The sequence below is a fragment of the Jatropha curcas genome, chromosome 3 (assembly GCF_041381405.1).
Source record: "Jatropha curcas cultivar XTBG-Jc1 chromosome 3, XTBG_Jcur_1.0, whole genome shotgun sequence".
Lineage (NCBI taxonomy): Eukaryota > Viridiplantae > Streptophyta > Magnoliopsida > Malpighiales > Euphorbiaceae > Jatropha > Jatropha curcas.
The window spans coordinates 5,509,178-5,531,557 of NC_143153.1; the positions used below are offsets into that span (position 1 = coordinate 5,509,178).

General features: G+C 29.5%; 1 protein-coding gene across 1 annotated transcript; it reads left to right on the plus strand.

Annotated features, from left to right (window-relative positions):
* The first annotated feature begins 3,770 nt into the window (after positions 1–3,770).
* LOC105641564 (nudix hydrolase 2) lies at positions 3,771–12,933 on the plus strand. The gene is made up of 9 exons (XM_089719711.1): positions 3,771–3,797; positions 7,759–7,966; positions 8,321–8,386; positions 10,991–11,128; positions 11,327–11,404; positions 11,491–11,541; positions 11,701–11,735; positions 11,923–12,031; positions 12,539–12,933. Exons 2-9 carry the CDS (start codon positions 7,799–7,801, stop codon positions 12,725–12,727), a joined length of 834 nt encoding a protein of 277 aa, XP_089575837.1. The 5' UTR covers positions 3,771–3,797; positions 7,759–7,798; the 3' UTR covers positions 12,728–12,933.
* Positions 12,934–22,380: the final 9,447 nt, after the last annotated feature.

Genomic DNA, 22,380 nt, shown 5'->3' on the forward strand with positions numbered 1-22,380 from the left:
ATGAAAGGAGACGCCTTGACCTCAACTACTGCATCATGTTGTGTATGTCGTGCATGTATATATACAAATGTTACTGACCAAAAAGAAAAGATACAAGTTGTTTAGGGTTTCAGTGTAAAGGACCATGGTTAAGTCCTTGTCTTTGATTAAATATGTAATTTACAAAAATATTTAAAATAAATTGTATTACTTTATAAGAGGGAAGCTATATAATAATTTCCTATTAATCTAAAATGTTTAATAAGCATTAAAAAAATAAATAAAAATTTTTTGTTTCTTTTCTTCATTCTTAGGTTGTTGCATTCGTGATTGCACAAAAATGGGTTAATTTATTTATTTCAATAATTTTCAGTCACTCATAATAATAGTAATAATAATAATAATAATAATAATAATAATTTTCTACGGCAAGAAATTAATTTATAAAGTTTTTTAAACAAAGAAATTGGAAAAAACTGACATGGGAACAATTCCAAATTACCAGTTAAAACAGTTATCAGGTTTTCCGCTTCTCAACATTATTATTATTTTATTATACTTCATCTTTCATAAAGTTTGTAATTTTCATATTTATATTACATAAAAATATTTTATATTTAAAATTAATTAAATACAAACTATGTAAATGAGATATAATAAAAAGTAAGCTCAATTTATTATAAGTACAATAGTAAATAAATTTAAAAAATTTATGTCACTCTCTGTTCTGTCATTTACGCCACAGAAAATTTCCCAAAAAAAGGTTAATAATTTAATCTTTATTGACAATTCAACTGTTGATGGGTCTTGCACCTAAAAACCTTACCGCTTGAGCAACACGTGATTATGTTAATCACGTGACCTATCTTCAGAAAACAACAACAATCGCCGGTGCGCCAAATTTTTTTTCTTAAAAAGTTGAAAATATAGTAAAAAAAGTGAAAAAATTATATTCGTTTAAAAAATGATAGAATTGATAGTATAATATGTAAAACTATATTAAATTAATAGTTTTTTTAAAAAAATCTATAAATAATTGTTTAGAAGCTATTTGAGTTGTTGAGTTTTAAGGTAATATTTTAGGAAATTATTAGTTATATAAACGCTTTAGTTTATTAAGAAAAATAAATGATTGTTAAATAAAATATGATATTTAAAATTACGTATATTTTTAATAATATAAATATTTTCCATTTTTTTAAAATTATTAAATTTATTGTATTCGATTTATTTTATTTTTACTTTACATTGTGCTCTCAAATTTTTATTTCTACTGTCTACTTTTAATAATACACAGTTTTTGTGCCTGTTCAGCAATACTAGCTGTTCTAGTAGTTGTTAGCTATTTTAATAGTTATTAGTTATTTTAGTAGTTATTAGTTATTAGATGTTAACCGTTTAAATAGTGGTTAAAAGTGAATTTTGTGATTGAATTATATTTAAAAATATAATTGAATTTTGTAAAGTTTAAACTTTTAATTTTTATTTACATTTTTATTTCTATGACATTTTGTAGAATTCGTTTATCCCAAATAACCAGGTGTAATCAAGAAAAAGAATAAATTACAGTCAAAATCGGTCAATTCATAGGATAATTATAAACTAGTAAATTACAGCCACAGAATTACTTAAAAGGTGGATCATTTAAACGGAATATGAATTAATTGGAAGTTAAAAACTGAATATGATTTAAAAAAAAAAGGATTTTTTAAAGTAACGTGACGACATACTCCCTACATCTGTAGAAAAATTAATCTAACCACACCTGATTGGCAAATAATAGCAATTATTGATAATGCTTTTGTAATATTGTTTAATAATTTATAAAAAGTTATTATTTTTTTAAGAAAGTTATTGATTTAACTCAAATCAATAGTTTAAATTAATATCATAAATATGGGAAAATAGAATCAAGCAGCACCATATTAATAGCTTTAATTGCCTATATTTTAGAATATTTTCTCATAATTTATAAAATATAACTGTTTTTTTAATTACGGTATTATATAAAATAATAACTCTAATTGCTAATATTTTATAATATTTTCAACTATTCTCTAAAATATAGACCTTTTTTTTTAGTAAAAGTTGATAGTTTACAAAGCAATATTCTTTCTAATATTTTGTAATATTTTATAATATTTTCAACTAATATTTTGTAATATTCACAAAATAATATCCCAATTAGCAATATTTTTGTAATACTTCCTAAAAGTGAATTGTTTTTGGGATAATACTATAGTACAGAAAGTTAAAATTCTGTATCTATGGAGAAACATCCATTTCTATTTCCATTAGATTTAAATAAATTTATTGTGAATTGTTAGATTTAAAAAATATTTAATAACTTGCTACCTATAAAACAGGTCATCATTTATTATTCATATATCTTCTTAGTTATTATTTTATTTATTATTAAACACATATAAATCATTCAATAATAATAAAGATATTAATTATCCTTTTAATAAACAATTAAAATAAAAAATTTATTCAATTTTCCTCTAAAATAAAATATTTTCTTCTAGAAAGCTTAATTATCTAAACAACATTTTAAAATTATTTTGATACTCATAATTTAATTTTTGTGATTATCTATCAACTTATAGTTTCAAAGCAGTATAAAAAAATTATAAATTTTATAACTTTTATAAAATTTTGTTATTCATTTTGTAAAAGAAAAGACTTCAATTTAATGTATAGTTTACCGAATTTTTTCACTTAGCATTTCAAGCTAAATTGAGTATATTGAAGAGACATGATAGCGCGGGTTTGAATGCTTAGATATGTTAAATTTTTTCGGTAATAATAAAAGAAAAATTTTAGTGATAAAAAAGTTGGTAAATATTATATATAATCAATTACCTTCAAAGTATAACTTGAATTCTTAATTTTATATCAAAATTAATTACATAAATTCTATAACTTAAATCGATAAATTTGTACTAATATATTATTTATAGATTTTAATATTTTAAGTTCCGAACAATTTAAAAAATTATTTGTATATTATTTTACGATATTCAAAATTTTTTTGTTAAGAGAATTTGGGTTTCAATCAGTATTAATTAGATTTTAATTCTAGTTCATGTATTTAGAAAAAATTAATTATAAATTTTCATATTTTTGGATATTATAAAAATAATATAAAAATATTTTTGATATTAAATTAAGATAATCAAATCTGGAAGGAACTAAAAAAGATTGCAAACAACAAGAATAAAAACTAGTTCATAAATTGAAAATTTGAAAAATAATATTATTCAAACATTAAATTTGTAATTTGTTAATCTATTATAACAAGTTTATTAGACATGTGTCAATAGATTAAAAATTTGTATGGGTACAGAATTTACTCACTTCTCTACGGTAGTAAAAGCCTGTTTTTGTAAAGTTATATGATCACAAAGTAATAGCTCCAGTTGCTAATATTTTATGAAAAATGATTTTTTTTTTTTTTAAAAAAAGGTTGGTGGTCTACAAAATAATATTTTTATTACCAATATTTTGTAAAATGCCTACCTTTTGTAAAGCGTTCAAGTACGACTAACGTGTATATTAGTTGAATCTATGTGGAGTCATGCAAGCACCACTGTGGAAATAACGAAGAAAAGTGGAGTACTTGAATAGTAGAAACGTGTATTGTCTGGATCCTCGCATGTTCTAAAATACACATGCGATGATGCGAGGAAAGATCGTATGTGTGTGTATATATGAATACAAATATGTGCGTACAAGGCAGATCCACTTCGTATATTCATCGAGTTAAAAGGCTGTCTTTCTTTCGTTTGGAGTTTCAAAAGACTAAAGGCTAAAAGGTATGCATGCAAAATACTTCTCTTACTTATATTTTGTGAGTTCTTTTCTGCTATTAATACTATATTTTAACTAAACATGCATTTTGCAGTATCATCATTAAACATTTCAGTTATCTTCCGACATTAATGAATTATTTGCTTTTTTTTTTTTCTTTTTGTGCATATGTTATTTTTTCTCGAAAATATCTCAACCGTGTCATTTTTTTTCTTAAGAAGAAACCCTTTTCAGGATGTTTTAGGTTGTGGAATGTAGGTTCGCCACAGTTCCGGTTTCAAAATATTTGGAATTATAACATAAATGAAAAAATGCGGAATCCATGGTTTCAGGCTGTTCATATAATTTTAAAATAAAAAAATTTAGAATCAGAATCAAACCCAATTCTCAATTCCATTTCCGCACGGTTTCGATTCTAGTTGCAACCAGTTCCAAAGTGGCAGTTCTAGTTTCGAACATCGAATTTTGGCCATCCTAGTAGAGTGTTATTTGATAATTGTAGCACTTCTCGCAAGAAGTTAATAACCCTAAAATTTGGATGATTCTTCAGGTGACCTTGCATTTTATGAAAATTTAATTATAATTTTACACTTTCACATTTTAATAATAACTATATCTCTCGCCAAAATAAAATAACTTTATGGATGTTCAATTATGACTATGCACTTTCATGTTTCATTTTGGTAAGAGACGTGATTGTTACTGAAATGTGAAAGTGTAGGGTTATGATATGTTCTCATAAAGTTTGAAAACCACAAGAATAATTGCCAAAAGAATAACATCAAATTGATGTTATTCAATCAAAAACTAAAGTTTGTAATTGTAAGTTAAAAGCAAGAGTAATTTATATTTTGAATATTAATATTTTTAATTTTTAATTTTTGGTGATGGTTTAAGCTCTTTTCTGATTTTTCCGAAATAATAGTACCATGTATTCGCCAAAATAGTCAATAATGACGTGAAAAAAATTACCTATAATTAATAACTTGAAACTTCTTGTCCGTCTCGGTTAAGGCTGCACATGACCCGTTATCGAATTCAAGCGATCCAACTCAACTCGGCGGAATTGAAGATATAATGGATTGGGTTGGGCGGGTCATATTTACAAATTCATGGGTTGAGTTAGGATGGATCACAAGTTCATTAGATGAACCCACATACCCGACCCAATCCTTAAATAAATTATGAATTATTTAGTTAATTTGATTTGATTTGTAATTTTAAATATAAATACTAAATTATTTACATATTTAGTAGAGATCACAGTTTGCTTTTGGAGTATACTATAGTTTAAATTAAACATATTATATAATTATGTTAATGAGTATTTTTAATTTATTAATCGTCTTTTTTATTAGGAAATTTAATATTTCCTGTTGATTATGATTATGATTATGATGATAATAATAATGAACATGTTAAGAAATTTAATTTTAATATTGTCATTGAAATATATTTGTAGTTTATGAAAATTATTGTATACTTAAGATTTTAAGTATATTTAATTTTTTTATTAATCCTTTTAAAGAGTTGTATTTTATTTAAAAATAATTTTATTATTATCATTTATTGACCCACGGGTTTATACTGAATCCATACCCAACCCAATCCAATTCGTTTATAATCTGCAGATTCACGCATTTAATGAATTGGATTGGGTAAAAAAAATTATTGATCCACACATATAGATCAGGTACTTTAAATCAATCAACCCGACCCACGTGCTGCCTTAATCACAATGAATTTTATTAATGTTGATGAACAAAGTAAAGACACATGTCTAACAAATGTCGAAATCTAGTTTGTATATATCATTTTGGATTGTGTTAGTCTTCATATAGCATCATTTTGTTTTTTTAATATGACTTTCATTTTTCAAGAACTTTTGCATTTCTTTATATTTTACCTTTGATTTCAGGTATTTACATAATCTTTCTCGTTTTTTATGAAAATTAAATTCATATATTGAAGGGTATTTTCACAATATAAAATGATATATAAATAATTTACAAAAACCCATATCTTACTTGAATTTCTCATAATTAAACAAAAGTTTTTTATTTTTCAATTGACAAAACTAGAACATTCAATCTCACATACAAAATTTTGTTTTGCAATATAACATTTTTGAATCAGGAAAATGTCAAACCTAGATTCAAGAGAAGGGAATGTGGATATAGAGATTTTAATTAGTGGAGGATTAATTTTGATACATCTGTAGATTTTATGTTATTTTTTTGAATTAAAGAAAAGATTGACATCAAACTGAAAATATTTTATTTGAAATTCTTCAAATCAAACTTAATTAGTGTTATTCTATTATAAATTTGTAGTTTAATGTTGAATTTTGACTGATATATAGGGTTAAATGCTATTAATCTTTGAAATTTAACATAATTTATAATTAATTAGAACACCTAACTTTAAATTCAAATTAATAGGTCTTTACAATTTGTTTTTGTCAACTATTTAGTTTTTTGTTCAACTTTCTATTTAGTAAAAAATAAAGGATAAGATAAAAGGCTTAAGATTTCAAAGATAAATAACATTAAATAGATTATAATCGATTAATTTTTTTTTTCACCAAATTCAACATTTACTCATATTTGGAATAAATGGATAAATAATTCAAATTTTTACGTCACAACTATTTATCTTTTTAGCCTTTTAAAGGTATTTTAGAAAATAAAAGTAAATGAATTTTCAATTTTAAATTTATTGCCAACATGAAAAATTTATATATAAATGAATTTTACATTTTAAATTCAATTATATCAATCTGAGTGTATTAAATTAAGTCTAGAAATAGTTCAAAAAATTAAATGATAAGATGTGGTAAATCAATTTTTAAAATAAAAGTCTTAATAAGGTCAAATGTCTAGAACTAATTAATCTATACATATATTGATTTTTTTTATACTTACACGAAGTAGCTAGATCCGTATCCGTTTTAATGAATCACAAAATTAACTAATTTCTGCTCGCTCTCATAATGAGATTGACTTGAGAGAAATATATCGATTGACTATCTTAATTGAAATTTTAACATTTAAATAAAAATAACTTTTAAATAAAAAAATGTTTATTCTACTTGTTAATTAATTAATTTGGAAAAATGTATAAATATAAGCTACCGTCACATTTATTATATTTTCTTCAACAATTCAACTGCGTGAGCAAAGAGGAGATGATAACTTTCCCGCCAACCACACATTCTATGTGCTAAATTAATCAAGAGAAACATGTTAATTTGTTTACCAACCATTTGAACAGATTAATCTTCACCCTCTTATTAGCAGTTTTCATCAATTGTTTATTCTGAAGAGCAGCGGTTGAGTCATTGACTTCAACGCCGCATTGCAAAGATTTGAATTGGTCAATTCAATTCTGTACTTCCAAAGTTGATGGACTTTTCATTTTGTTTTTATTTAGGTTCATTTTGCAGTCATATGCTGATTATATTAACTGAAACTGTCAAAACCAAACTCTTCTTTATTAATCCGAAGGAAAATTCATTTGTACATGCATAGAGATTATCTCTCTATTAAATAAAGAATCACATATTGAGAACCAACAAAATCTTTGGTATTCTTATGCAAGTTCACCACTTTCCAACAATCCTATTCCTGGAGCTGCACCATTTTCTTTTTTCTGATTTTTGAAAAGGAAGGTAAGTATATATGTATAGTTTGAGTCTTGCCCTTTATTTATTTGATAAAATGTCCCAAGGAAAAACCAAGACTATCCTACAATGTATTAGATTCTCTTTTCCAAATTTGGAGTTTCAGACAAAGTTCTTAGTTTTTTTCTAGAAGCAGAAATTCCAAATGGCAGGACCAGTTGTAATGTTGGCTGGTTGTGCTCGGAAATTTCCTTTGAGATAAGAATAAGATGCTTTCTACTTACAGAAAATGCTTTAAAGAAAAAAAATAAAGGAATCTTCTTTTTTTTGGCTCGTTCCTCCAGGTTGCAGTATTATATCAACGTGCTAGCCATCACAAGTAGAATGCCTTCGAAGGATCAGATGGTTCCTGACAGTGAAATTGAGCAGGTTGGATTGCTTGATGCAGTTGATGATTTATATGATGGAGTTGTTGTAGAAATGAAGCAGCATATGGACGCCGACATTTTTGTTCCTTTACTTAGAGCTTCCCTTTCACAATGGAAGCAACAGGTAATTATTATCGACACTGTTTGTGATTCGTCCATAAATATAATTATTATCGACATTTTAGACTTTTTTTTTTTTTTTTTTGCCCCCACAAATATAAGTTGAGAACATTAAGAAGTATGAATGAATTTTTTTCTAATTTTACCATTATATGTATTAAGCATATTAACTTATTAATGATGGAAGGTAAAGAGTAATTTAATTAAATTAATGAACTTTTTTGTTATAATGTAAGGAATTAATTCCTTTCTTAATTTAGTAAAAAAAAATCTTAAACGATTTATATTTATGGATAGATAGAGTAATAGTTTGTCATGTACTCATTAAATCATTATTATTTTGTTGTGTTTTTATTAGGGGAAGAGAGGTGTTTGGATAAAACTGTCAATCCAACTTGCTAATCTCATCTATCCAGTAGTTCAGGTATGTACGTATATCTTGGAAGGTCAAACGTATAAGTTCCCTCTTAAAATTTAATATTTCAAGTTTAGAAAGACCTATTTATGGTTCTAATTTGGGTGATAATCAATTTCAGAAACATTCGAATCTAAATATGTTCGAAAATTACGATTTTAAACTAGACAAAAACAGAAGATATTAGTTCAACTTATAATCAACCTTAAAGGTTTTGACGGCAGTTTCAATCCAATGTTAATTTCAAATTGAAAAAAAAAAAAGTAGAAAAGGAAAAGTTTGAAACCTAGCATGGAACACAAAACTTTATAGACATAAGGTCTCGGATTAAAATCTAAAAAGTCCTGAACTATTGGTTTAGCCAAACTTATATATAAAGTCCAAACTCTTTAAATAAATAATCTAAAAGGTTTTGAACCAATGATTTAATGAATGATTAGACTTATATGTGAAACTCAAAACTTTTTGAGTGACTGGATTTAGAATTTGAAAGTCTTGAATTGATTTAATGAATGATTAGACTTAGGTGTGAAATCCAAAATTTTAACGACATATATATTACACTTGGACTGAATATAATTTTGTTGACATTATGCACGACTGTTTTTTACTCAGGATCTCTCAATTGACGAGGGTATCACTTTATGGTATTTCATCTTAAATCTGTCACTTAAAACGTCTAAACTTACATTTTTATAACACAAAACTACCCGCACCTTATCCCGGTGAAATGCAAGTGACGTGGCGACTAGGGTGCGTGAAAAAATAAAAATAAAGCGTAGCAGAATTCTCTCTCCTATACATTCTTTCAGTCTCTCTCTCTCTTGCTTTTTCCTTGTTACCTCGGCTCCCTCTCTCTCCATCTCTATGTTTCCTAACCCATATCACAGTCCTATCCAACCCGCCACTCTTCCGTCTCTCTCTCTTTATCTCTGCAAACTGTTTGTACATACGACTCCAAAATCAAAGTTCCTTCCTATCTGCATTCTTTCTCCATCATATTGACTCAACCCTACAAAACACTGCAAAAGAATTCTCAAACATCAAAATAAGAAAGGCAAATCATCATTCAAAGAAAACCTCAAAGATTTCCTCAAAGAATTTCCAAATGTTGCTTCGACTCTTCACGGGCACTCTTCTTGATAATTATAAAATTAGTGTTTCCAAGCAAAGAAAGCTTCGAAGATCGCCTAAGACTTGAAACCACCTCCACATCATTGCTCAACCTCGGTGAAATCTCAACCCCGAAATAGGAGTCGCACTAATTATAGATTTCCAATCAGATTTTATGCAATTAATTTTGGACTTATTGTTTTCATTATTCAAATTTTTGAGTCTTTTGAATGAGAAATCTCTGGGAGTGATTGAGAAGAGTGATTAGAGGTACTGCTAAATGCATGTTTTTGCTTGATTTAGGCTCTGTTTGTTTCGGGAAATAACATAGGTTTCGAAAATATTTTGTCCGAGAAAAATGTTTGTTTGGTTGGGATTTGAAAATTAGTTAAAATTGTTAAAATTTTTAACTTATAAGACTATAAAAATATTAATAATAATATAAATATCATATTTTTACAAATTTTATTCTTATATATAAGAAGAATGCAAAAGAAAAGGTAAATTATGAAAATTGTCGGTGGCAGAGTGGTGATGTTGGTGGCTAGTGGTGAATGGTGACTAGTAGTAGTTGCTAATGATAATTAATGAATTGTCAATGTCGGAAAATATTCTACAGAGTTATTTTCCTTAAAAATGATTTAATTTTTTTTAATTTTCCTTTGAACAATAAAAATATTTTTCATTGATTTATTTTGCTGAACAATCAAATAAAGATATTTTCCGTTAAGTTATTTTGCTGAACAACCAAACAACGGAAAATAAATTGTGGAAAATATTTCAAAGGAAAATATTTCAAAGGATTCACCTCGCAAAATAATGAAAGTTTTAGTTTTGCTTATTCCTATTTTGGGTGTGGGGTTATTTGGTAATAATTGGTGGGTGTTAGTTTTTGAGGCAAAGTTATAAGGATTTGAGGCATTGTCACTGTCAAAGAAATAAAGAAGTTGCGAGTCATTGAGGGGAGATTTAAATTTGGAAATAGATTTTGAGTCCTTATCAATCTACAGTGGGATATTCTAATTATTTGTGACTCCTAATTTTTCTTTTTAATTTGTAGTTAACATATTTGATGAAATTATTTGTTAGATTAGATGTGTACTGATTAGAAGATTGAAAGGAGGAGAAGTCTGATGGGTTTATCTATTGGCAATGGAGTATTGGATTAATGGTGGTGGCAGGGAGGGATGTGTGATTGAGGTTTTCTCAAATGGGTAGAAAATTAGAGATAAAGAGGAGAGAGAAAATAATTTACCTGAGTCAAATGATGATGTGGCTTTAAAAATTGATTTTATTACTCTTGGATGGTTCATGTCAACATTCCGATGTAGTTTTTGCCGTATTATAGTTAGGCCCCCCTTACTGTTACACAAATAGAAATTGAGGGAAAGTTAAAAATGACCATCAAAGGCTGGGAGGGGAACGTAAAAGAAATAACTATTAGAAAATATTTTATTGGCGTATCAATCTTCTTACAATCATGTTCTGTTTATTCTGCAGGAAGGATTTAGGTATCATCATGCTGAACCAGATTACTTGATGTTGGTGCGATGGCTACCTAATACCGCCGATACTCTTCCTGTAAATGCTACACATCGAGTGGGTATTGGAGCTTTTGTAGTAAATGATAATAGAGAGGTATTTACTGGTTCTTGTCACTTAAATTTTGGCTTTGAGTGCTGGTTGAAGATAGGCTTTTGGTGCAATGAAATATCTCCTATTTTCGGAACTAGGATTGGATTTTTTTTTTTTTTAAAATCCCTATATTATGTGTTTGATATTACAGCCCATTAGCTACAACTTCTAACTTTGAAGTCAAGTTGTTTCATTTTATAGGTGCTTGTGGTTCAGGAGAAGGGTGGTGCATTTAAAGGTACAGGTTTATGGAAGCTACCAATTGGGGTTGTCAATGAGGTGAGAATACGAGTGCAGTTTGACTCTGTTTTTTTATCTTTTCAGATGATATTTTACATTAATAAACAGAAATTTTCCTTCTTCAGGGAGAGGATATCTGTAAAGCTGCAGTTCGGGAGGTTAAAGAAGAAACTGGAGTAAGAAATATTCTTTCTTGTAGACTTAAAACAAGACAAATATGAGTGTTATGCCCTAGAGTTGATCCATTTTAACTTCGATAATATTTTTAGTGTTTTGCATTAAACTATTGTGGCAATTATAAACCTAAAATCTTCAATCTTTTGTTTTCTTACCAGATTGATGCTGAATTTGTGGAAATTTTAGCATTCAGGTTTGCTATTTATGCTCTATGAACTCCTTCCTCGTGAAATTTCATGCAATAAAAGAAATCTTAGAAGTCTTGTTGCAATTTCATCATAAGAAAGTCTATTAATTCAAGAATCCATTGCAGCATGTTATGGTGCTTCTTAAAGTTTTGATCTGTCTTTGATCTCATTTTTATTGCTTATTGATCACAGGCAAAGTCACCAATCATTCTTTAGCAAATCAGATTTATTTTTCGTTTGCTTGTTACGACCAATATCCTTTGCGATCCAGAAGCAAGATTCAGAGGTTGCAGCAGCCCAGGTACCATTTCTTAATAAATAATCTACTAATCATATATTATTTCATTAGTTCCTTCACCTATGAGTGTAAATGAGCCGAGCGAGCTTGAACCTGTCAAATACGAAGCTTGGCTCGATAGAATTTAGTTCAGCTTAAACTTGGCTCGAAACTCAACGAGCCTGAAAATTTTAAACTTGAGCTCAACTTGAGGCTCGACTTGAGGCTTGAGTTTAAAATTTCAGTTCAAGCTCGGCCCGAGGCTCAATGCTCAAACAGCTCGTAAGTTGGCTTGGCTTATTTACACTCCTACCTTAACCCATGAAAAATATTATATATACATGCCCTTTGAAACCAAATCCTATTTGCTTGCTTGTAACTTTGAAATAATATGGCTTTTAATTTAAGATTAAAGCCTCAATCCAAACCAAGAAAGTTCGGAATCTTAATTTTCTTTATTTGAAATACCAATGAGGAAGTTGTAACTTTTAATCTTGTTAGAAGATAATTTTCTTATATTCTCTTCCTCAGTGGATGCCAATTAAGGACTATGTGGATCAACCATATAATCAAGAACACCAGCTCTTCAAGTATGTTGCTGAAATATGCAGAACTAAGTTAGAAAGGGACTATGTTGGGTTTTCTGCAACGCCTATGGTCACAGCTTCTGGTAAAAAGGTCTATTTGTACTTCAACGGCAGGGATTTCAGCAAACTGTAAGACCTTTACAGTAGAATCCTGTCACTTACTGATAATAACTAAAATCTCCCTGCTATCCATAAATAACTAAAATGTTAAAAGTTAGCTAGTAGTTGCTGATAGTTAATAGTGATCATGTTAAAGAAAAATTATTGTGTAAAATCCGCAATTGTATTATGTCAGGAATCAATAAAATATTATTGTTCCCTCGAGGGTCGTTTTGAGTACCGAACTTTAAGCAATTATATATTATCTAAATGGATGGATAAAATTCTTAAAATAAATAAATAAAATGAACTAAATTAAGTAATAAAGTAAAGCAATTCAAATTTGATATTTTAATAAACAATTGGAAAAAGATAGCAACTGTTCCTGTATCTACGCTTGAATTTGCAATTAAGCACTCTTCCTCTATCTATGCTTGATAATTAATTTCAATTTATAGAAATTTCTGATTTTAAAGGGAAGATTTCCTAAATTAGCAATTGTTCTTTTTCAAGATACAAAAGTGTATTTTAATTATAACCACACTCAGTTTGATGAAATCTTTATTACACCCTCAAAATAATTCAAGTTACGTCTAACTTAAAATTATTAACTCAAACTATAATTTATTCCAATTTTAAACTTTTTGGTTTCTAAAATCTAAGATCATGCAATTGTGAGATTCGATACAACTACAAGCAATAAACTCAATAATAGATGAATAAATATCAAGAACTTTTAATTAAATAAAAAAAAGAAATTTTATTTTAATAACTCATTTATTTTAATTCAATTGTGAATTTTAATAACTCATTTATTTATTTTAATATCCATGTTTGTTATTAAAATTCACAAGTTGTGCTCTTTATATTTCTTTTAAATAAAAATTTTCATTTCAATGTCTTGGAAAATTCAATTTAGGAACAACTAATTTAATATTTTATAAATTAATATTTCATTAAGAGAAAACAGTTTTAATAAATTTATACATCTAAAATAATAATTTTAATAGAAAGTGGATTATATTTCAGTTGAATTTTAGAAGGATTTACTTCAATACTCCAAGAACAAAAAAATTAAGGAAACGACAAGAGGAAAATCCACCAAATGCAAGTTTTATATTCTTAAGAACACAAATTAGTAGCACCGGTTTCAACTGGTGATAAGAGCACTCTTTTATTAATTTATTCATTCATTGGCCATGAAAATAATCATTCCAGACGTCAAGCAAATTAAAATAATAATCATTAAATATGGAATAATTCATTGTGATGTGCACCTTGCTTACCATTAATCTACTAATTGATATCTTATCCTGTCTAATGCCTTGTCCAAAGGTATTTTTGACCATACACAAAAAAAAAAAAAGATAAAATGGCTAACACTTTTTAAAAAATTCTTACAGATTATGGAAGTTATTTAATATGTTTGGAGAGTAAAGTAAGGTAGATTATGGAAGTTATTTGAGGGGTTGAAAATCTTTCTAAACACTCCAATCTTCGACACTCTGAATTAGGGTGTAAACATAGTTAAAAATTTTAATTTACAAAATTATCCATAATTATATTTAAAATCTTCCATGACAATGGTATTTTCGTAATATTTATATTTAACAATACATTTCTCTACCATTAAACCAAACACAACAATATTATTAAACCTTTATTTATCATACCTTTCCCATAAATACAAAAAAGACATTTACCATACTTTCACGTACTATACTTTACTATACCTTACTTACTTTAATGATCCCTCCCTCCCTTCATCCAAACAAAGTGTTAATGTCATTGGTTTGATCTATAGGTGGAGACATGAAACGAATCTAGACAAATTTTTTCCTTAATTTCATTAGTTTGGTTTGGTTCATTGATTTTGTGTGTTTTTTTCTGACAGCTTATTTCGCAAGTGTACGAATCGCTACAAGTAATACATGATGAGTGAGATATCGTTCCCACGAGGATTGTAATCCAAATACCAAAATTATGTTATCTTGTTATTATTTAAACGATGATTGAGAGAATTGTTGTATAAGTGTAAAATAAATAAGGGTCAAGTAAATAAAAATTGATTGAAAGAAATTAAGAAAGTAAAACTACTAGGGGTTTTGATTTCACTTAATCCTATCCAATTTATTTCATTAGTTTATTGATCAATTTAATTATTCAAGTAGGGGAAACAACTCTGAATTCACTAACAAGCTCTTCCGATGTATTGCTAGCTATTTGAATTCCATTTAATTACTTATCTTCCAATAGCGCAATCAAATATGAATTAAATCATTAAGTTATGTAGTTGTTTATGAATTTACAATTTAAAGTTGATAAATTATAAAAACCCCCATGAGTCAAACCATATGGCTTCCGCATCAAGTTATTATTCTCATGTGTTTTATTAACCTTTTTTTATCAAAGATCCTTCTTCCGATAGTGATAATTGAAATAAATCAATCTAGGGGAAAATTCTGCCTAGAAGCATTAAGTTTATTAATAAATCATAACTTGAATAAGGAAAAATAAATCTAATTGCATAAATTGGGAAAGAGATTTAGCTACATCAAACCCCTAGTATAAGAATTTAGTTACACATAGTACTTAAATAAAATCCAATAATACTTGATAAATATTCCATAATCAATAAGGATAATGAAAGAAATAAACAAGATTAAGAGTTTAGAAATAAGAACTAGTGATAGATTGCTTAGATGGCTTCCTTGAAACTTTGCACAACTCTTGAGTACCTAACTTCTAAAAGAGAGACTATATACAAGCTATAAAATGAGAGAAAGAATAGATGTAGAGTGGAGTGTAGTGTAATGTGTGGGATGGGATCATCTTGGATATGAGATCTTCTTCCCTTTATATAGACTCCTTGGAAGGAAAATTCCACATAGTTTAGGGAATAAAGTCCAACTTTGTTAGGAATTAAAATCCTCAATCAAGCCTTAATTTTCTCTCAATCACGACTTTCCCATGTGCATAGCTTAAGGATTGATTTGCTTGTGAAGAAAGTATCCAAAGTGATCTCATGAAAATGGTGGGAATAAGTTGACAATCTTAACTTAATTTAGGCTCCTTATGTTTGGCACGGGCGTGCTAGGAAGCACGGGCTGGGCGTGCTTGAATACTTTGCTTCATTTTTATCCTTTTCTTGTGCAAGAACCCTACAAAATTTCTCAAGATCAAGTGAGTTATGTTTCAAGGAAGCTTTTAAATAAAAACATAATAAAATTAAATAAAAACTAAATAAAGTAATTAAAAATACTAAAAACTCCTAATAAAACTATATTGAAAACACTATAAAAATAACACTATGATTTTCCTCTCTCTTTAATTCATTAGAAGATTAACAATATTACAAGCTACACAATAAGACATGGTCCTCTCTTAATTTCTTAAATTGATGAAAATTTTAGTCTAGAGAATGGAATTTGAACTTCTCACTCCAACATTAAAAGAAAACTAATTAGATAACACTTGATTGACCGATATATATATATATATATATATATATATATATATATATTATTTTCTTGCTAATGCCAAAGATAATAAAACAAAAATAATGAGTTTGATTTATGAAGTCTAATGGCGGTAGGGAATAGTTGCGTTGCGTTATTAATGATTCATTATTTTAAGCTATATTTTAATGGTGTATTTTAAGGTTAATTATATATGTGGTGTGTGTGTGAGCTTTTAAACTTTTTTATTTGATATCTAAAACACAAAAAGTTTATAAATAAATCTCAAAACTATTAAAAATGTTGCAATTAGGTGTCACATTAATTCACAAGCAACAAAGTACTCATACAAATAGAGAAAAAAAAAATAAGAAAGTATATTTGATTTAAAATGAAATATATTTTATGGGACTAATATATTTTCATCTAACAATAATATTATTAGTTTTAATCATTCGGTGTCTGAGCCCACTGGCCCAATTAAATTCGGATTCACAATGGATAGACTCACAAAGAAGGTCTCTCCTGCGGGTTTAAACGGAATTCATATTCAAGGCTTGAATTCGAGACCTCTAGTTAATACAGAAAAAATAAATAAATAACAAGGCTGATTTATGAAGTGTAAATATGGTAGGGAAATTGTGTTATATTATTAATGACTATTTAAAGCGGTACGTCTAAGGATTCATTATTTATACTCTACCTTAATATATACTCCAAGATTAATTATACATTTCATGTCGCAATTTTTTAATTTTTTTTCTATTTTACTGTTTGAATAGAAAAAAAAAATATTATAATTAAATATTTAAATTTTTGAAAACCTTGCAATCAAGTACCAATTTGATTTGAATGCAACAAAATATTGATGCAAATAGAAAAAAAAAATTAAAAAAAAATATTTGATTCAAGTGAAAAGGGGAAATTTAATCAATTTTGATATAAGTAAAATAATGTTACCACCACTTTATTATTAACGTTGTATTTTATATAAATTATTTTAAGGCTTCTTTTATTTTTATAAAATAATTTATTGAAAAATATTGTTTAGTAGTATTTGAAATATTTGGAAAAATCAATTAACAAAAGATATTTTTATGGTTAAGGAGAAAACTAAAACGTTTTAAACGAAACTAATTTTTATTTTAAGTGAGAAAATATATTTCTAACGATGAACAATTTATTTTAATAAAAGAAATAACTTAAAAATAAACAAATAACTAAATATAATAATAAAAGAAATAATTTATATATATATATATAATATAAAATGAAGCCTGCAGAGTTTGCAGATGGTGGACCTTCTCTCTCTCTCTCTCTCTCTCTCTCTCTCTCTCTCTCTCTTCTTCTTGATCAATCAATTTCATGAAAATGGTTTATATTAGGAATTCAATTCCTGTTATTTTTGTTATAAATTAATCTCAAATAATTCAATAATAACCTAGATCGTGCAAACCACTAGATTCAACAAGATAGATTGAATAAGAAAAGGTTGCGTACCTGACATCGTTGTTCGTCGATCTTGATGTATAAAATTAGGTTTGCAGCCTTCCAGAGAATTGAAGAATCGATTTAGCGGAAGCAATACGAAAGGAACGTAAAACCGAATCGTATTCAACTCATCTGGGGACCACGACCTTTATATGCCTGTAGCGTTAGTACAATTCCTATTTCGGTCCTTTAACGAAATAGGAATTATATAATGGTCTCTACACTTAATATCTATAATTAGTTGATACCTCAATAGTCAATTATTCACAATCAAGACCACGTTTGAAATTGACTTTACAATTAGACTGCTGTACATATTTAATTTTACATATTAAGCCCACAATAGAAAATTAAATCTAACAATCTCCCACTTGGGCGAACATATGCTAAAAAAATACATACACCAAAATGAGCTCAACAACCGCAGTCATACAAGGTATCCAAAAAAAATCTCGTCCATTCGTTATATTGATAAAGAGCTGAAGAAACATTCGCCATAGATCTCATGACTAAGTTCATCATCAACTACATTACCGATATCCCTAAATGACATAGATTCATTATAGAAGTGTAGCATGAAAACTATATGCAATGTGATCATCATGTCTGTTTCCAACTGGTCACCAACAAAAGTGAGATCAAGCAAAACAACAATAATAATACAGAGTGTAACCATCAACCAAAATGAGTACTTAATAAAATTTCATAATAAAACATATCCAAGACAAAATAGAGCATTCAAAAACATAATGCATACATAAAGAGCAAACTCCCACTAAAACTAGACAGTCTCAAACAAAACGATACCCATATGAGCGTCATGGAAAAATTTCGATATCACTGCCTTTGTAAGCGGATCCACAATCATAGAGTTTGTTCCAATATGCTCTAAGGATATCTGTCCACTCTGTACCCTCTCCTTCACAGCCAAGAACTTAATCTCAATGTGTTTTGATCGAGAAGAGCTCTTGTTGTTGTTGGAGAATAAAACGGCTGACCTGCTGTCACAATACAACTTCAGTGGTCTTTCTATTCCACCTACTACACGCAGCCCAGTGACAAGGTTTCTCAGCCAAATAGCTTGATTGGATGCCTCATAAGATGCTACAAATTCAGCTTCCATGGTGGAGGTTGCTACTAGAGTTTGTTTCACACTCTTCCAAGAAATAGCACCACCAGCCAATAGAAAAACATAGCCAGATGTAGATTTTCTACTGTCTTGGCATCCAGCGAAATCAGAATCAGTATACCCAATGATCTCAAGTTGATCTGATCTCCTATATGTGAGCATATGTCCCTTAGTCCTCTAAAGATATCTCATAACTCTTTTGGCTGCTTTCCAATGATCCATTCCTGGATTGCTGAGATATCTACCTAACATGCCAACTATAAAAGAAATGTCTGGACGAGTACAAACTTGAACATACATAAGACTTCCTACAGCTGACGCATAAGGAACCTTTTGCATTTCCTGAATTTCAAGTTCACTCTTTGGACATTGTTGATTACTAAATTTATCACCTTTTGCAATAGGGGTATCCAATGGTCTAGAATTCTGCATACTAAATCTCTTGAGCACTTTATCAATATAGCTCTTTTGTGATAATCCAAGAATACCTCGAGAACGGTCTCGATGTATCTGAATCCCTAAAACAAAAGAAGCTTCACCTAAATCTTTCATCTCAAAATGCTTTGAAAGAAAAACTTTGGTTTCATGCAGCAAGACTTTCCAATTAGTAGCAAGAAGTATGTCATCCACATATAAGACCAAAAAGATGAACCTACTCCCACTGAACTTATGGTACACACAATTTTCAACAGCATTTGCCTCAAAGCCAAACGAGACAATTACTTGGTTGAACTTAAAGTACCATTGACGAGAAGCTTGCTTGAGTCCATAAATGGATTTCTTTAATTTGCATACCAGATGTTTTGGATCTCCAATTACAAAATTTTCTGGTTGCACCATATATATTGTTTCATCAATGTCGCCATTGAGAAACGCAGTCTTAACATCCATTTGATGAAGCTCAAGATCAAGATTTGCAACTAAGGCCATGATTGTCCTAAAAGAATCCTTCGAAGAAACTGGAGAGAAGGTTTCTTTATAGTCAATCCCTTCCTTTTGAGTAAAGCCTTTTGCTACAAGACGTGCTTTATATCTTTCCACATTACCTTGAGAATCCCTTTTGGTTTTAAATATCCATTTGCAACCAATGGGTTTCTTTCCTTCAGGTAATTGAACAAGATCCCAAACTTGATTGTCTTGCATAGACTTATACTCTTCGTTCATTGCCTCAATCCACTTATGAGAGTCAGAACTCTGCATGGCATGATAGAAACTAACTGGATCATTATCTATCATGTCTACAGTATCCTCATGTTCCTGAAGAAACACTATATAATCATCTGGAATAGCACTTCTTCTTTCCCTAGTAGATCTCCTCAAAGGCATTTGAACAGGCTCTAATTCTTGAGGTTATTGAATTTGTTCTTGAGGAAGAATAGCATTGTCTTGAATTGGATCTTGAATAGCGATAGGAGCAACTGAAGTCTATACGCTATCAGAAACAATAAAAGGAATGAGAACCGAATCATCCTTACTTGATTCCTCTTCAAAGACAATGTTTCTTTCTTTATTTCTCCCTCCAAAATCAACATCCTCAAAAAATGTTGCAATTCTCGTTTCAAAAAAAATTCTGGAGGTAGGATTATAAAACTTGTAACCCCTAGACCGCTCAGAATATCCAACAAAGTAGCTGCTGATAGTTTTGGAGTCCAGTTTTGTTTCATTCGGCTTGTAAGGCCTTGATTCAGCTGGACATCCCCAAACATGAAGATGCTTTAGACTAGGCTTACGTCCAGTCCAAAGTTCATAAGGTGTTTTAGCAACTACTTTAGATGGAATCCTATTGAGAAGATAAGCTACTGTCTTTAACGCTCCACCCCACAGAGACTCTGGTAAAGTAGAATAACTAATCATACTCCTTACCATATCCATAAGAGTCCTATTACGTCTCTCAGATACACCATTCATGCTGGGTGTACCAGGCATTCCTGTAGGAAGAGCGCAAAAGGTCCTGGACGTTGTTCGCCTGAACTGTCATATTTACCATAATATTCACCACCACGGTCAAATCGAACAGATTTAATCTTCTTTCCTAGTTGATTTTCAACTTCGGCTTTATAAGATTTAAACACGTCCAAAGACTCAGATTTTTTATGAATGAGATATAAGTAACCATAACGAGAATAGTCATCAATGAATGATATAAAATATCTTTGGCCATTTCTAGCTGCAATATGGAATGGACCGCAAATATTTGTATGAATCAGTTCTAAAACATTGGATGACCAAATGGCACCTAATCTCTTTTGTTTAGTCTGTTTTCCTTTAATACACTCAATACAAGAATCCAAACCTGTGTAATCAAGTGTATCTAAGATACCATCAGAAACAAGACGCTCAATTCTTGATTTGGATACATGACCCAAACGTCTATGCCAAAGTACTGCTGAGTTATCAATATTCAACTTTCTTTTGGTACCTCTTGTAGTAACATGCAGGGATTCATGATAACTAGTATCAATGTCTAACATATATAGATTATCACATTCATTCAAGCAACCAGTACCCAAAACTTTTGAATTCATAGATAAAGTGAATACACTTTCTCCAAAAGAACAATGAAAACCAGATTTGTCCAAAAGGGAAACAGAAATCAAATTCCTTTTAAAAGAGGGAATAACAAAAGTAACTATAAGATCCAAAAAATAACCAGTACTTAAACATAATCTAAAATGTCCAATTGCCTCTACTTCAACCGGATCGCCATTTCCCACATAGACGTATCTTTCACCGTCAGTTGGCTTTCTGTAGTTGAGGCAGCCCTGCAATGAAACACTTATATGAGCGGTAGCACCAAAATCCACCCAATAAGTGTTTTTAGGAGCTGAAGTTAAATTAACTTCACAACAGACTAAAACAAGGCACTTACCCTTCTTTGCAAGCTAAATAGCAAATTTAGGACAGTCCTTTCTCAAGTGATCCGTCTTTCCACAAAAGAAGCATTTTGGCACATAAGGCTTCTTTTGTACTGGATCTACAGCAGTAGCAACAGCAGGTTTCTTAATAGCCTTTTCAACAGTCTTTGCAGAAGGCCTCTTTCTTTTCTTGCTCTTGCCCTTCCCAGTTGAAGAAACAAAATGAGCACTCTCTCTTTTGTTAGAATTCATCTTTTCCTCCTCATCAACACAATGAGAAATGAGCTCGTTAAGAGTCCATTTATTCGGCTGACAATTATAGGCAGTCCTAATTTGTCCATACTGAGAAGGAAGAGAATTCATAACCAAATGGACTAAAAGGTCATCTGGTAAAGCCATACCCAGTGCCTTCAGTCTCTTTGCAATCTGAGACATGCTACGAATATGCTCCCGAACACCACCATTGCCAGCAAACTTCATGGAGGTTAATTTTCCTAAAAGTGTTCCCACTTCGGCTTTGTCATTCTTGACATAAGCCCTCTCCAGCTCGGCAAGATAGTTTTGAGCATTGTTCTTTTCAGCTGAGACAGAGTCTCGAACATGTTCTGGGACTCCTTTCTGCATGATCATCAGACCTAAGCGATTAGAACGCTCCCACTTCTCATACTGAACCCTTTGAACATCAGTGCTCGTATCAGTAAGAGGAGCAGGTTCGTCCATCCTGAATGCAAGATCCAAATCCATACAACCCAGA

What these genes read in the sequence shown, in the direction of transcription:
- LOC105641564 (XM_089719711.1), top strand. Translation starts at nt 7,799, where the DNA reads ATGCCTTCGAAGGATCAGATGGTTCCTGACAGTGAAATTGAGCAGGTT. An exon ending in TAGTAAATGATAATAGAGAG is followed by an intron (nt 11,129 to 11,326) that starts GTATTTACTGGT and finishes TTCATTTTATAG; the next exon opens with GTGCTTGTGGTTCAGGAGAA. An exon ending in CAGAGGTTGCAGCAGCCCAG is followed by an intron (nt 12,032 to 12,538) that starts GTACCATTTCTT and finishes TCTCTTCCTCAG; the next exon opens with TGGATGCCAATTAAGGACTA.